The sequence below is a fragment of the Quercus suber genome, unplaced genomic scaffold, assembly GCF_002906115.3.
Source record: "Quercus suber isolate HL8 unplaced genomic scaffold, Cork oak 2.0 scaffold_163, whole genome shotgun sequence".
In the NCBI taxonomy this organism is placed as follows: Eukaryota; Viridiplantae; Streptophyta; class Magnoliopsida; order Fagales; family Fagaceae; genus Quercus; species Quercus suber.
The window spans coordinates 936,058-948,029 of NW_027069624.1; the positions used below are offsets into that span (position 1 = coordinate 936,058).

General features: G+C 34.0%; 2 protein-coding genes across 2 annotated transcripts; one reads left to right on the top strand and one right to left on the bottom strand.

The window, feature by feature from the left end:
• Positions 1-1,786: 1,786 nt before the first annotated feature.
• Positions 1,787-6,133, top strand: LOC111997521 (endo-1,3;1,4-beta-D-glucanase). The gene is made up of 7 exons (XM_024029616.2): positions 1,787-2,117; positions 2,439-2,460; positions 4,683-4,812; positions 5,046-5,136; positions 5,266-5,355; positions 5,439-5,539; positions 5,811-6,133. The coding sequence occupies exons 1-7, from the start codon at positions 1,802-1,804 to the stop codon at positions 5,949-5,951; spliced, it is 891 nt and encodes a 296-aa protein (XP_023885384.1). The 5' UTR covers positions 1,787-1,801; the 3' UTR covers positions 5,952-6,133.
• A 491-nt stretch (positions 6,134-6,624) lies between these two features.
• LOC111997576 (probable 3-hydroxyisobutyrate dehydrogenase-like 2, mitochondrial) lies at positions 6,625-8,152 on the bottom strand. The gene has a single exon (XM_024029686.2). The coding sequence runs from the start codon at positions 7,954-7,956 to the stop codon at positions 7,024-7,026; it is 933 nt and encodes a 310-aa protein (XP_023885454.2). The 5' UTR covers positions 7,957-8,152; the 3' UTR covers positions 6,625-7,023.
• Positions 8,153-11,972: the final 3,820 nt, after the last annotated feature.

The window sequence follows — 11,972 nt, forward strand, 5'->3', positions numbered from 1 at the left end:
TAAAAGTTACAAGTTTCTTATTAAAAAAAATGAGCTTCTTTCACGTCTCTTAACTTTTCTTCGTCATGTACAAAAGTCAGCATGATTATTGGGTTGGTTGGCTTAGGCGTGTTGGACACGTTGAGGAGAAAAAGAGAAAAGAAAGGGTTGATGCATGAAGGCTATTCGGCCTAAGGGAGAGTCAAAGAAAAATGAAATTGGCTGAAGCAAAGTCAAGGGAAGTGGGTTGCATTTATTGTGAATTCATGTCAAGAGTATGAAAGGAAGAAAACAAGGAAAAGATGAAGAAATAAAATGAGAGGCCATTCGGCCAGTGAGTAAGAGGAGAAGTCCCAGAGAATGAGACTGAGGACATTGCAGTCTTGAAGAACTGCATGAGTGAGAGCAAGCAAAAGAGAAGAGAAAAATATAGAAATCAAGAGAAAATTGTGAAAAATACACAGTGAGGATTGAATCCTAAATCTCTTATTCAACTATCAGAGACTTTATTAGTTGAGTACAAGCTACTATTGAATTTGAGTTAATACTTAGAGGATTGTTAATTTGGACCGTTCACACTCTTGTCTGAGGTTTAATTCATGGTAGCATAACCTCCTGCTACAGCCAGCATAAGCCTGATTTATGTGCATCGTGCTAATATTTAAAATTTTTGATAGTAGAAATTTGAAAAATCTGTGTGTGTGTAAGAGTAGGGAAGTAGTCAAGTAGCCGGTTTCTTGAGGTGTTTTCATGATTTGATGGGACAATATTAAATTAAAAAAATTGCGGTTTCAAAATAATGATTCATTTTCAATCAGTAATGTCTCTTTCTAGGTTCAAATCCTTTATTATATACAAAAACCAATTTGTATCTTTGCCTAATGACAAAGAATGAATCAATTATTATAAAATGGATTAAAAAATGACACCTTCAAAATAATGATTCATTTTCGATCAGCAAGGTATCTTCTTAGGTTCAAATCCTTTATACATAAAAAAATAAAAACCAATTAGTATCTTAGTCTAATAACAAAGAATAAATCAATTATTATAGAATGAATGTCATAAGATAAGATGAAGTCTATTTTATCTATTAAAGCAAAAACAAAAATAGAACAAAAAGTAACATAATGATGTGATTGAGAGAGAAGGAATATTAGTATATTATGGCTGGAATAATGAATTGCTATTTTGGAGAGATGACCTAGGTTTCCTTCACTCATTTCATGATATTGGATTGTGTTTGTATCTAGACATGAGTATTTAACTACATGAATCAATCTTAATGTGGCATATTTATTAGTAATGTCAAAATTCATCAACCACTAGTTTAAAAACACGATCCATTTAACGCACTTAACATATAGGTCATGTTGGGTTGATGCAAACAAACTTATTTCAATATTTTTAATAAACATGTATAGAGTTGATACGACCAAGATCCATTTCAACCTAAAAAATGTCGAAAATGAGGAATTTGTCAATATAACCATTAAAACTCCTTTAAGTTTCAATAACTCAATTCATTATTTAAAACTCAAAATTAAAGTCAAATAAAAATAAAAATTATTTATATGAATATGGTTATTGTGTATCAATTGCAATCCACTTCGACACAATCTCATTTGCACTAAACACTAAATCCAAAATAATATTATTTTTGCTTGTGTTTTCGTGTCAAACATGAAAAAAAACCTAAGACTATACTACTTTGTACCATAATTTTGACACAACTCTAACATGATAGAACGAAAATAACTAATAAAACATGATAGGATAATATAAAAGTGAGATATCCTCAGCTAAAATCTACCGCGTGAAGATGGTTCTGGTAAACAGCCTGGTACTAGAATTGTCAAACATTTCTATTTTTTACCCTTACACGTACGTAAGCAGTGACGCTGTCTTCTCTATAAGACCTGAGATTCCCTCCACTTTTCTCCTCAGTCCTGACTTTCACACTTCAACACTGCCACTCAAAATTGTAAAGATGTCAAGCTCTCAGTGCTTTGAGAACCCACCAACTCTGAGCTCAACCTGTGGAGCAGGAACAGTCCAAGAATTTGGAGGCCTTCAAACCTATATCACTGGCTCTCCAGATTCCAAGCTTGCCATCCTTCTCATTTCCGATGTTTTTGGTACCACCCCATCTTACTTGTGTTTCCTTCTTCACTATAACATGTATGTAAATGTTGTATTCTTGAATCTATAATTCAAAAAGTTTAGAGATGTGGGTTTTGATAATAAAGCATTTAGAGAGAAAAAAAAACACTTTTTTGCCATCTGGGTTTGAATGATTTTGTTGTTATTCAATTTATAATTTCACAACTTTCACTTATGTACATATGTGTGTGAATGTGGAATTTGTTTTTTTTTTTATGTAGTACATAAATTTGTAATTTGATAATGTTCCTTGGAGCTACAATTTAATTTTTGTATCATCTGGTGATGTTTTGCAGGGTATGAAGCACCCAATTTAAGGTACGATGATTTCTTTGTTTTACTGGATCAGGTGTTTTGTAACTTACTAAATGGTTCAAATTCAATTGCGGTATATAGAGGCAACTAGTTACATATTTTGGTGCTTGCTTCCATTTTAGAAGAAAACTGTCACTCAAAATAAGAGGATAGAATTTTGTGACAACATTAGTAAATTAGATAATTAAAGGAAAAGCACAGAAACATAAGATTGGTTTTGAAAGTATAGCTAGTTGAGCTTATAAATCTTTCATTCTCTAGGATTAAGGATTTCTTCACAATACATGTACTAGTTGTTGGGAAAAACTGGCCACTTCTTGGTGAGAGCAAAGTCTCCACCAAGATTGTCAAGCAAGTCTAAATTTTCTGTTTTTGTTTGTAATTCTTAGGCTGATTTATGTCATTTTGCATGAAGCAGTCTCTTTTCAATAAAATTATCTTATAAAAAAAAATTCTAAATTTACCAACACAGAGGTATTGGAAATTAGCCACGACAGATACCAAGGCTAAGCTGGCTATATATGCAATATTGAATATAAGAGACAAATTATCAAACACATAGAAGGCATGCACAATGCACACACAAGATTTACTTAGTTTACACTAAGCCTACATCCCTGGGTTGCACACCGAACAAATTATTATAGACAACAAGTTACAATGGTTTTCTACTCAAGTTTTATCACACAACTTGAGGTTACACAACAATGAGACCCCAAACACCTTTCAAACACTTGCTTTCAATAGTTTTTAATGGCCATGGTACGGGGAAAGAAAACTCACACCCAAACCCTTATCTCTTTCACTTGGGTGTTCTCTTAGCCTCTTGTGTGTATCTCACTATCTATGTGTTTGTGTGTTTGTGTGCGTCTGTTGCTTTGTGTGCTGGAAGTTCCCGCCACTTAGTTTTATAAAATGCCTGATGGCTTGGGGCATGAATTAGTGAATCAGCCCTTATGGGTCTGGACCAAACAAGACCCAACACTAGTAATTTGAAAATTTTCACATAACTAAACGTGTTGTTAACTTCATGAATGCCATTATTTTACAATTTGTTTTCTCTGCCTTTAAAAAGCCATTCAAAGGATGATGATAAACAAGCAACCCTTAATATGGAGCAACACCAGGCCTATCATGGCTATAATATTTTGACATCATTTTAAATATATTTCAAAGCCTTTGGAGGAATGAAAATTTTAGCTAATCAAATAATGTGAGTTAGCAAAAGAAATGTATTATTTTATTACTGTGCATAAAACGGATCTAAGTGTGAGTGGAGAATTGAGAATTTCACTGATTGATTTTATGAGAATCGTGAAACAAGAAATGTGAATACAATGATAAGCTCATAAACTTTACGTCTCTGATTTCAAAGAAGAATAAGAAAAATGAAGTACCAAATATCTATGAGGGAAAATTATTTAAAAATAAAAAATAAAAACAAACCATTGTGGTTTGCTTGTAAAACAAACTTTGAATTGTGACACACAACCACCTTGTGGTCATGGTTTTCTTTTAACCATAACATTTTTCGTTATTGTTGATAGTGTTTGCCTCACATGGACACTTGTACACCCTAGAAGGTTAAAACAGAGAAAAGTTTCCAACAGTTATAAAGGCTTCAATGGCTCAATTTTAGCCATTATAGTTCATAGCTGTCAGAAAGAGGTGGGAAATATTCATGTCTTTTTAGTCTTTGTTTTGAATTGTGTAAATGCATGTGTGAGGCATGTGTTATTTACCATCAATAGTAATGGAAGATGTAACAGTTCCAACTAAAACACGACTACAGGGGTGTTATGTGTTACATTTTAAAGTTTAGTGGGTCTCCGTGTTTTACAGGCAAATCATAAGGGTTTTTTCTTTTTCTTTTTCTTTTTCTTTTTGGTAGTTTCCCCATACTGATTTTAAGAGCTTGTAAAGCAAACCTGTTCCTAATTGTTATTTGTTCTTCTTGTGCATATGCATTCTAAATATAAAATTTCCAGGTCACAAGTCTGAAACAGTAAACTAAGTACAGGATACATACTTTTCTTCTTCTCTTACCATATAAATGATTTTTCTTATACCACCTAGTAGTCTTTCACATGCTAATGATGTATTCAACCATAAACTATCTAAGCTCAAGCCAAATGATATCCAGTTGTCCTCTATAGTTTGAATTGGTGGAAGTAAATGTTGTTCACTAGTATGAAATTAATATTATGCACTGTCTTGCTGTGAAGGAAACTTGCAGACAAAGTTGCGTCAGCTGGATATTTGGTGGTAGTTCCTGATTTTTTTTATGGGGACCCTATTATTAATTTTAATGACCCTACATTTGATCGAGACTCATGGCGAAAAACTCACAACACGGTTAGTTTCTTGCTTCTCAGTTGCAATCTATGGATGGGCATATGACAAATTGTGCAAGAATCAAGAAATCAAACAGGGCACATATTGATTTGCCTTTGATGTCCAAATTGAACATTTATGCATGTTTTGTTCAGGGCCTTAGTTGATTGAAATAAAATGGCTTATTATCTATTATGTATGGCTAGAACGTTTCTGATTGCTTTGAGCTGAATTTGAATACATTTTCCTTCTAGGATAAAGGATATGAAGATGCCAAACCTGTGCTTACGGCTCTGAAGAGTAGAGGAGTTTCTGCCATTGGGGCTGCAGGTTTTTGCTGGGGAGGTAAGTGATTTGCTTTCAATTTTAAATTTGTTGTATGACTTCATGCTTGAATGATTTGAAATTAGTTTTTGCATAGAAAACCTAGAGTGCTTCAGCTACTAATATCTAGCTTCCCTTCATATTTACCAGGGAAGGTAGTAGCGAAATTAGCAAGTTCTTCTGACATTCATGCTGCTGTCGTGTTACATCCTGGAAAGATCACGGAAGATGAAATTGATGGTTAGTCTCCCACTTTTCAAGCTCATGCTAAATAATGCTACTGATTGCATGTTGTCTGAGATGTTAAGGTTCATTTTTTTCAGATGTTAAGGTTCCTATTGCTATATTGGGAGCTGAGATTGACCATACTTCCCCACCTGAACAATTGAAAGAGTTTGGAAAGAAGTTGTCAGAAAAATCTGAGGTAAGACCTAAGAAAAGGTCATTCCTTGATTCTCTCATCATGATTTTAAATTTTATAGATGTGAATGTTATGTTCCAATTTAAAACATTTGTTGAATTAAATTTGCCATCATAGAATATTTACAGCATTTAATGAAGCCTGGGTAATAATCCTGGAAATATGTTATTTCTTCTTCCAACAACAAACATGGAGTGATTTTTCTGCTTTGCAGGTCAAAATTAACAATAATTCAGTTGCTTTTATTTAACCTCCTATTATGTATATCTTACAGTTTGATAGCTTTGTGAAAATATTCCCTGGTGTGGCTCATGGATGGTCAGTGAGGTACAATCTTGAGGATGAGTCAGCCGTCAAGAGTGCTGAAGAGGCCCAATTGGACATGTTAAATTGGTTTACCAAGTATGTCAAGTGAAAAATGTTTATACATGAGAGTGAACTCTGTGGGTTGGAACGTGCTTGTAAGGCAATGTGCCTAGAAGACTAATTTTCCATGTATTTTATGCAGAAATCAGCATCCTTGTTTCTGAAATATGGTGATAATTACATACTCATGGATGATTATTTTACTAATGATATTATTTTCAATTAGTACAATTTAGAATGTTGATTGAAATTGTCTTAATTAAACGGCCAATTCTTGTTTGCCATTCATTTTATTTGAAGCTTTATGTTCACTTGAAAGTGCAAGACTCTACTAAAGCATGAGATATGAAAATATTACTCACAAGGCATATACAGAGAAAGGTATTAAATTTGAGTTGATGCTTAGCTACAGCCAGCACTAAGTGCAGTCTTCCAGCTAAATTTCAGTTATGATATTACAGTATATGAAAATTGTGAAAGCATGTTTTCATTAATTCACGATTATAACTGAATACCAACCATCAAGCAAGAAAGAAACAGCTCTTCCCACGGCAGACTCACCATTGAATCTATTTATCGTTATGGAAAATTAGTGTATCAAGATGTCAAATTTATTATACATTTTCCCAAAAGAACATTAGTACATATTTTTCTGCTCTTGCAAACCGATTTACTTTAATAACAAGAAAAAAAAAAACCGCTAATTTTCCAAATTACACGTATTGAGGTCTTTTACAATCGTCTTTCATTAATTTTCATCTCTAAAGAAACAACTCTTAAGAAACCCATTGCAGAGCAGAACAAAATGCAGACCAACATTCACTAATTATAATCACCAAACATCTTGTACAAATACAGAACCAGCCAAGCAAAATGAACCAAGAACAAATTCATACCACTTCACACCATTCCACCTCAATCTCACTCGAGGCGATACCTTATGTAATGAACACATAAAACGTCATTCTCGCATGCTGTATGGATCTCACATACATAAAAGAATTATGCCTTGTACGCCCATTGCATAACATACTTTATGCTCTACACATTGCCTTAACTTTCATGAAAAACCATGCATAAACCCCAAACATTATTGCAAAGATTGAAAATTGTTTAAGCTCTCACTTGCCATTGAGTCTCTGTATAACAGTGATCAAGCCCTGAGTGCCAAGCTTCCCATCCCCATTAGCCACCATCCCAGAAAACAACTGCTTACACAATGCTGCCCCAGGTAAAACCACAACCTTCTCATCATCATCTTGCTCCACAACATCCACACCCATCCCCAGATCCTTCACATGATATTCTGCAAACCCACCTGGCCTAAAGTCCCTCCCTATCATCCTCTCCCCAAACAACTCCATCACCATCGACCCCGCCGCCCCACTCCTCACCGCCTCAAAGAGCTGCCCAACATCCAAACCCGCCTTCTCTGCAAACACCAACCCTTCACTCAGCCCCAACAAATTCGCCCCCACAAGAATCTGATTCCCTATCTTACAACTCTGGCCGCAACCCGCTTGACCCATATACGTGACCTTCCCTAAAATATCAAACGAGGGTGTCAGCCACTTCACAACTTCACCATCACCACCAGCGAGTATAGCCAATTTCCCATCTCTAGCACCAATGTCACCCCCGGAAACCGGGGCGTCGACAGCCCAGCAATCTATCTTGCGTGCAGCGGAGAAAATTTCGCGCGCGAGTGCAGGGTGGCTGCTGGTAGTGTCAACAATGACAGAGTTTGGATTTAGGCCGGAGAGGAGGCCATCCGAGTCGAGGACAATTTGTCGAACATCTGGTGGGTGTCCGAGCATGGTGAAGATAACATCGCAGGAACGAGCGAGGTCGCGTGGGGAAGAGACGAGAACGGCGCCTTGGGATTGGAGAGAGAGGGATGAAGGTTTGGAAGGGGTGCGGGCGTAGAAGGAGAGTGAGTAACCGGCAGAGAGGAGGCGAGAGGCCATGGCAGCGCCCATTACGCCTATGCCGATCCAACCTATGCGAGTTTGGGAAGGAGTGATTGGGTTTGGGAAGGGAGTGAGAGTCCCCATTTGGTTTGATTTGCAGTGGTTGAATAATGAATCTTGTTCTTCTGGCTTTAATGGGTTTTGCTTTGGGTGATTCAATTTAGATAAGAGGCTCTTTTTTGCATCAACATTACTACAGTACTCATGGTAATCGGCCTGCCCTATTTTTAGCTCAAGTACTCACAAAACCCATGCATATGGCCTGTTTGGTAGAAGTGTTTGACAGTGTTCGTTCAAAATGATATGAGAATTGTGGTTTAAAAAGTGTTGTAAAAATATTTATTTAAAGTACTCATTATGCAAAAAATATATTTTTAAAAGTGAAAAAACATAATTATGTATTTGATGTGTGTTGAGTAACGTTGTTTGAAAACTAAAAACTGGTAAGAGGAGTTTTTTAACGTTCTGTTTGTTTCACTGGAAAATCTTCTACAAAGATAGTTTTTCACATTTTTCAATGTTTTGTAGCATAAAAAAAATTTGGTTAACGGAAAACTATCTTTAGTCAACGGAAAACTCATATAAAAATAAAGGTTATTTTTTATAGGTTGTTTTCCAATTTTTTTTTTTTGGAAAACAATCTCTTTCTCACATAGTACATAGCTCCTATAAATATTATCTTCTTTTAACCTAGGAAAAAATATATATTTTTGCTAATTCAGCCTTTCTTACAATAAACTCTCTCACTTATTCTCCTCCCTTTATTTTTTCTCTCTTCTCACACTCTCACTATCACCCCCTCTGACCTCTTCTCTTCCCACACATTTCTCTCTCTATTAGCCTCTCTTCTCTTTTTTCTCCCTATTTTTTCTCCCCTCTATAACAATGTTCTTTAATAAGTTTTTTTTTTCTTCTTCTCACAGATCGGTCAACAGTCCTATAACAATTTTTGGTATATTTATCAGGTGGCGTTTGGTACGGGGGAATCTACATTACTCTTGGCATCCAGATTCCTAGGAATCACATTCCTAAGAATGTAGCTATTCCTATGTTTGGTTTATTCCTAAGAATCTTAAATAAATTATTTATTTTTCCCATTCTATCCTTAGATTTGAATGTGAACTATCAAGTCATTTAAAAAAAAGGGTTAAAATTGTCAATTTATAAAAAATACAATTTCCTTTAAGCTTGGGAATCTAGATTCCCACCTGTTTTAAAGGGAATCCACATTCCTACTGAGAGGGGTTTAAGGATTCCCCTGGCATCTGATTCCCTAGCATGATTTGCAACCAAACATGAGAATCTTTAAACATTCCCAGGAATCCTATAACATTACCCTGTACCAAACGCCACATCAAAGTATTTGTACTGGATTAGTTTGCCAATAAAACTATTTGGCCTATGTGGCATTTTGAACTATTTAAAATGGAACTTGAGGTTATAATGGTTATTTTGAATTATGAGAAGTATGGTTTATATATAAATATATATATATATATATATATTATGTATGTTACATTTCATATACACAAGCAAGATGAGTATATGACAACATGAAAATTGGATAGCTAATTTTGATTGCATCCGTTGTCAAAATTTTAGTTTATAAACCAAATTCATTCTTGGTTTTTTTTATTATTATTTATTTATATTGATTACATTAGGTGGCTTTACACAATGCACATATTATTCATGTTTTAAACTATACAAGAAATGTTATAAAAACTGTGAATACCAAACACCATAAAACATTATCAAGTTCATTTTCAAGGTTGTTACCAAACACAGAAAATGAGACAGTTTCCAGAAAATGCTCTCTAAAAAATGAATCATTTTCTAAAAAACGTTAATGCAGAAACAAACAGAGTGTAAATTTAGTGTTTAAACACCCTAAAATGAACAACTGCTATGAGTGGATTAGGGCCTATTTGGTTGGAGATTTTTAGTATCGTTATTTAAATGAAGTGAAAACTGTGCTTTAAAAAGTGTTATGAAAACATGTGTTTACAGTATTCATAAAGCAAAAAATGTGTTTGGTACTATGTGTTCAAATAACATATTTCAATGTGCGAAAAAATATAATTGTGTATTTGGTATGTGTGGGTGTGTGGGTGTGTGTGTGTGTGTGTTTTAGGCTGATAAGTGCACCCCTTGGTTGGAATTGAAGAAGGAAGCTTTATGCATTATCTAATCAAGTGGGCCCCATGTTTTTCAAAATATTTACAAAAGTGTAATGAGCAATATTGTTTGAAATCTGAAAACTGTAAGAGGAGTTTTCCAAATTCAATATTTAAACACCCTAAAATGAGAAATATAACTCAAATACTCCTAAAAAAGCACTCGTACCAAATGCATTGATAGTCTCTACAATCACTCTTTACCTAAATATATCTATATAAATATCATCTAAAATATTTTAGAAGTTATTAGTGACAATTTTGAAATTTTCACTCTATATATCCTTTTTTAAATAAAATATAATAATAATTACGTCAGAAAATGAGGATTTGAACTCTGAATGTCTTTTTTAAAAATATCTGCATGTGTTAACTATTTGAATTACAAAACTCTTGACTCATTCTATATATAATAGGATGTATTCGAGTTACAAAACTCTTGGCATATTCTATATGTGATATATCTAAGACAACCTTAATGATCGAAATAAGTTTATGCCTTTTGTTTCATAAAAAAAAAAAATGTTTATGCCTTTTGGTTTGTATAAGCACTTGGAAGTTAGAGTAACTTTCTTTTTAGATGGATTTGGATTTACACTATACACTTCATGAAGCCTTTGTCTACTTTTTTTTCTTTCATTTAATTACTTTTTTTTTTTTTTTTGGTTGTGGGGTGGATTCTCCATAAAGTTGTCATTGGCTTTTGGGCCAACCGACATGTGCACTTGGACCACTCCTAATACTGGTGTAGAATCGAATCTCTCAAAACATTTGGCCGCCACATTATATGCAAAAAAAAAACATTATCAAGAATGAGTACATTTTAGCAACATTACAAACCAGTATGTGGTTGCCCATATATATATTTATTTATTTATGTGGTGAAGTAATTTTGATAAATCTAAAGTTCTTAGGGTACACATTAAGTCATCTCTTTTTTAAAACATTTTTAAGAAATTGAAAAAGCTGTCAATACTTTTTCAATTTCTAAATTTTTTTTTTCCAAAAATAATCAAATATTGTGTGCACTTAGGGCACATATTAGCAAAATTCATAAGATATATCACGGTAAAAGCCAATCATAAGTTAGAATCTAAGTACTTTTCGGTCACAATTACGTGAACTAGCGGGCAACATATATAATACAATATAAACTATCCCTTTTACCATCATGCCTATGCCATCTGCCAAGTGCTAATCTCATGTCGTATTTCCTTATGCCAGCAGTCAGCCTCCCACGTTTTGCATTAAGGATTTGAGAATATAACTAGTACTACGATTTTCTTTCCCCATTATATTCCAAGGTTGGATAGAATTTGAAAACAAATTCCTTGAAAACACAAAAAGAGAATTTGAATATGTATTCGATGGAAACATTAAAAGATGTTAATCGAGTTATATGACTCTTGTTAATACATAACAACTACTAGTAATTATTGTAAGGACTTGGTTTGAGTCTAATGTTTTTGTGTACTTAATCATTCAAGATCATGACCCATGGTAAAAAGAAGTGGCGGCTTTAAGAAAATTTTTTAGGGTAGTCATCAAGAAATTTAAATTATATGAAATCTAATAAAAAGAGAGCTTGAATATATTAATATTATGAAAAAAAAAAACACGCAAATATATGAAATTTTTTCAATTTCCTTCTACTAATAAAAGGAAAAAAATAAATAAAAAATGACCGGTGGGACATAAAGTGAGAACTAAAAATGCTGAGATAAGAGTAATAAACACTACAACAAAATGTATTTTTAGTGACGAAAATTTTCGTCACTAAAAATCCAGTTTTTCGTCACTAAGAACCTTTAGTGACGAAATTGGACTTTTAGTGACGAAATTCGTTTCGTCGCTGTAGCCCCGTCACTAAAAGTCCTGGCGACTTTTAGCGACGAAAAATTTCGTCACTAAAAGTCCAATTTG